The 5311-nt window shown below is 31.0% G+C and overlaps 1 protein-coding gene across 1 annotated transcript; it reads left to right on the top strand.

Moving 5' to 3' along the window:
- The first annotated feature begins 1043 nt into the window (after positions 1 to 1043).
- LOC132744652 (annetocin receptor-like) lies at positions 1044 to 2873 on the top strand. The gene has a single exon (XM_060733411.1). The coding sequence runs from the start codon at positions 1198 to 1200 to the stop codon at positions 2503 to 2505; it is 1308 nt and encodes a 435-aa protein (XP_060589394.1). The 5' UTR covers positions 1044 to 1197; the 3' UTR covers positions 2506 to 2873.
- Positions 2874 to 5311: the final 2438 nt, after the last annotated feature.

Here is a 5311-nt window from a genome sequence, read left to right as displayed (position 1 = left end):
GTTGTTTCCATTAGCGGATCTGATGAGGGTTGTACAAAATTTCTGTAATTTCATTGGTTGTTGTTCTTTTATTTAATTTGCCGATAATTCACGACAACAGATTTCAGAGTAACATGGTATGAAAATAGTAATTGAAATGGGAATGCAACTATTTTTTTTTCCAAAATAACAATCAGTATAAACGAAAATGTCAGTCATATCAATGTGTCACAGGGTGAGAAAAATCTGCAGCTTGACCGGGACTCGAACCCGGGAGCCTCGAATTAACGTAACGGCTCAAAAGACTGAAACTTCCGGGGCTTCACATATTTTCTATGCAGTTTAAGCCTAAAAATGTATTGCAAAGAAGATAAAAAAATGAGGGGGAAAAGTCAGTAATAACAGCTGTATTCCCAAAAAATAAAAAAAAAAAAGGGGAAAAAACAAAATTTTCAAAGCAAAAATCAGTTTTAAAAAGGGGGAAATTTTCAAAACAATAAAAATTTTTTTACAACCCAAACACGGAATTATAAATTTTTCATTATTACCAATGATCTGCAACATATTTTTATAGCATTTTTTCTACCCGGGTTTTAATTTTTTTTTTTAATAAATTTTCCATGCATTTAAAATTTTTATTATTTAAGGGGTTTTTTGGGGCCCCCCCACATCGTAGAAAATTTAAGACACACGACATTTTAAACTTCAAATTTAAATCTTTTTTTGAATTCTAAAAAATTAAAAAAAATACCCCCGGTGTAATTTTTGTTTTTTGAGAAAACAAAACGGAATTCTTTTAATTATTAAAATTTTTAGTTATTTTAAGTGTTTTTTCAGAATTTTTGGTTTTGGAAAAAATTTCTCATTTTTGTTCAAAAATTTTTTTAATTAACTTTAACAAATATTATTTTAAAAATATTTTCTTTTTTGAAACTTTAAATTTTACAAACCCCATTTTTTAATTGTTTGAGTCTTTTTGTTTTGTTTAACAAGAAGAAAAAGGAGCAGAAAAATAAAATAGAAATTATGTGAGATTTTTACGCACTTTTTTACCGTATTTACAATACTAAGAAATTAGATTAGTTTATAATGATGTTGAGAATCCAGGGATAAAATAAATTAACACTTTCTGTTCCACAGTTCAAAGGACAAACTAAATTGAACTTACATTTAAATGCCAGTCATCAGACAGAAAAACATATTGTTTTGTGACTAAACATGGGAAGCAAAGCAATGGAAAATAGCAATATGGAAATAACAACAATGCAACACGCTACGCTGGAAGAAACTACAATGCACCAAGGCACCACAATTGAGAATGACTACATATTAAGTCTTGTTCAATGGGATATTACAAAAAGGCTTCTTCCAGTGATAGTGATCTTGTATCTGTTGGTAACCATAGGTATAGTTGGAAATATTTTCGCCATCGCTTTTTACGTACAATCATCCAAACGTACACCACCTTCTTTACTGATAACGTGTTTGGCCTTCGCTGACTTAGGGACATGCATTGCAGCTATTCCAATCATTTCCGAAATGATGGTGAACGTGAACTACTCTCTTGAAATCGTATGCAAGCTCACCCATTTCCTTGGTCTCTGGTCTGGTGCTTGCGCTTGTTACGTACTATGGTTAATATCAATTGATAGATACAGAAAGATTTGCTATCCTCTAGGGAAACAAATGACAGTTTCGACTGTGAAATATTTAGTGATTGGAGTTACATCATTTTCATTACTGTTAGCTGTGAGACTTCTTGTAACTTTTAATATCGTTGAAGTTGAGGTAAATGTTGACGGTGTAAATAAAACAGTCACTGGTCTATATTGCGCTGCAGACGATGATTATGATCTAATTTCGCTTGTCTTCTACTCCATTGACTTCTTAATGATCTTGATGATTTGGATAACAGTGGTCGGGACGTACTCTAAAATTATATATACCGTTGTAAAGCGGAGACTTTATTTGACAAAATCCTCATTATCTATACAAAATAGCCTCTACGTCACACAAACAAGGAGTGTTAGGAAAAGTACAAAGAATACCATTTCCAAAAAGGAACGGATATTTAGTGATAGAGATACAGTGAAAGGAATGAACTTTCATAAGATAGAATTAGATGATATATCAACATCTGAAATAGGTACCAATGATACAGGGATTTATACAATACCAAACCGTAACGAGGTACAGACAGAAAAACAAAGTACCAGTTCAGAAAATCGACCTCAAAAACCTACTTTTGACTATTCAAACGTGAGGAGTCCATCTGAAGTTAAAATAACCTTCATGATGTTTGCCGTGTCAATGATCTTCATTCTTTGTTTCACCCCATATTTTGCAATTCGCATTTTCATAAGAATAGTGCTGCATTCTGGTAAGGAATATGATTTTAGCGCCGGTATTCAATTTGCTTTAAAATTGCCATATGTCAACAGTGCCTTTAACCCGATTATATATTACATTTTCAATCCAAACTTAAGGCGATATGTTTATGTTCGTCTGACTAAGTGTTGGTCTTAAAAAAATCGATGTGTGAGTTCTAATTATTTTTTTTTCATAGACAACGTTATTTTACTGATCAGAAAACAAATTGAACGAACGTTAGTACAATAATGGAAACGCGTTGTGTTGTTGAAGAAGAAGCAGAAGAAGAAGAAGCAAAATACAGTAACAACAAAAAACAAACAAAAAACCCAAACAACCCTAAGTCACAAAAGCAAAACAAACAGCAAAAACAAACAAACAAAACACAATAAGTTTATTTAAAAAGAGACTCAGATGCGGTAAATGAACGATGGTGAAAACGCGATGGTACTATGATGAAAACACGATACTTTCAGACTTTTAATTCAATTCAAAGCATCTTCAGTTTGTTTATAACTATTACATTTACGACAATATACACCACTTTATTTATCAATTATACAATATTTTCTTTCATACAAAATGGATTAATTGAATAAATGAATAAATAAATAAGTAAAAAATAAATAAATAAATAAATAAATAAATAAGTAAAAAATAAATAAATAAATTCATAAATTAATACGTAAATAAATTGATTTATTAATAAAACGAGATTAAACAAAATCTACCAATACCAGGGGTCTCTTTCAGGATTGGTCGGAAAAACATTATAATTATCAATAAAAGGAAACAAGGCATACATTTGGAAATTAAACGGAACACTGAGTCTCCTATGTATTGAACCATAGGATAGATGTTATCGCGTCCACTCGCCGTGATTGCATTGTACATATTTCAGAACAATTGGCAAATTGAAAATCAGGAATTTATGCGATAAATAGATGTTATCCTATGTTTTAATATAAGCAAATTACATTTTTACATTTATTAGAATATTGACGGTGATGGGAAGATCTGCTCAAATGATTAGATTTACCTACTATTAGGCTTGCCTCGATTATATCTCAGATATTTTGTAAGAACATATTCACAAGGTCCATTTATTATATTAAGAAGTGATATAAATGAAACGACTAAATTGTCAATTCACACGGAATTAATTAAATTAATTCGTTTGCTTTGGTGTGTAACATGTGGGATGCTATTGAGAAAAAAAAACAACAACAGTCATTATGTACAGTAGTTGTCTTAATTGTTTACGGTAAAACAGTTGTGTTTAATTAAAATATTAAATCAATTAGAAATGTTTTCAGATGTTTGCAATAATTGTTTTGGCTTTGTAATAATAAAACTTCAATAAAGTATTTCAATTACTGCAAAATTGTTATCCTAATATCAATTTAACAAAATTATACTATTCCATCCTGATAAATATGGTAAACGGACAAAAGCTTTCAGGTGCAAAGCCCGTCTCTCGTTAAAATGACAGGGCAGACAAAAGCCCTCTCATGTAGATGGCAGGACAGACATAAACCCTTCCGTAACAAAAATGTACATGTAAACGGTAAAGGTCTTGTTTATTATAGTGTCACCCCTACTGAAAGGGCCAGCCATTTCTGACTTATGAGACACATTTTGTTGCATATCAAGTACCTCCCAACTCCTACCCCTATGCAAGGCGCCCGGCAGATAGAAATCGGTAACCATTCATTTTAACTACCTTGCGGTTCGCGAAGCGGCCATTTCGGAACGAGTCCCTCGAGAAACAGTCATCCTTCAATTTACGCTCCCCGTGGGGCTCGGACCTTCGAACTACCGATCCGTAAGCGGACGCCTTTACCACTAGATCAACTGTACCGGGTATGTTAAATAACTGTTGTTGGATTATGTTGTTGAGGATATGTTGAACATTTAGATCTAACGAAAAACTAAGATTTAAGTTTTAGTTTTTAGAGATACAAAAATGATACAATTCTTTACTATACAAAAAGATATGAGATTACTTTAAAGAAGATAAACAAGAAGTATCTTTAAAAAGATATCGGCCGAAGTCAAACTTGTTAACTTGCATAGGATAAGCTACTACTAACAAAACTTACTGCAAACAGAACATTTTATTCGTCCTCAATAGTTTTATTTCAGTTAAATTTTAACCTGCAATGTTTTTCTCAATTAATTGTTATATTAGATTTTAACAATATTACTTACATTATTTGATTTTAATTAAAATGGAATTTCATTTGAATAGGAATTTATTAATTAACAAAGATTTAGTAGATACTGTACACTAATTCCACTAAAAATTTTGCAGCCGTAAATTAGTCGAAAGTTCGTTTCAATCGTCTTATGCTCGGTTCTAAAAGATGATGACTAGAACAGCTTAGAAGAGAACCCCAATTGAACGCAAAAGTATCAAAAGGCGATATCTGTAATATGTTATATTTATATAATATATAATAATATGTCATATTTAATTTCATATACTCGTATTTATTGAAAAGCTGTTAGAAACATCTAGAAAATATTATTATTTTGTTTTCCTATTTATTCTGACTTATATCTTTTTCCAACACTTCTTGCCACCGTGCAATCGAACAGACCTCTACCTAATAACGGAAGCTCTTCTAAAGTATCAATCGAACAGGCTATAAGTGTTAAAATGACCAATAAAAATTCTGCTTATATTCTATTCTTTACTGTTAATTTTAGCGGAAGTCAAGGTGACATCAGATGGCATTCGGCCGGAAAAGGTTTTTTTTATCACTTACAACTCACAATGATAATCCACAATGAAAATACTTACGTAAATTCCTTTAATATTATAGGCATTTTATGCCTCAGTGATTATAATTGATATAATCTTTCTTTTTGGAAAGGGGCAAAATAATAATAATAATAATAATAATAATAATAATAATAATAATAATAATAATAATATTGGATTTGAAGCATTTTGGAT

The sequence above is a fragment of the Ruditapes philippinarum genome, unplaced genomic scaffold (genome assembly GCF_026571515.1).
Source record: "Ruditapes philippinarum isolate M1 unplaced genomic scaffold, ASM2657151v2 ctg20894_1_1_1_1, whole genome shotgun sequence".
Taxonomy (NCBI): Eukaryota; Metazoa; Mollusca; class Bivalvia; order Venerida; family Veneridae; genus Ruditapes; species Ruditapes philippinarum.
Note: the sequence above shows the minus strand (reverse complement) of the source record. Positions and strands in the feature narration are given on the sequence as shown.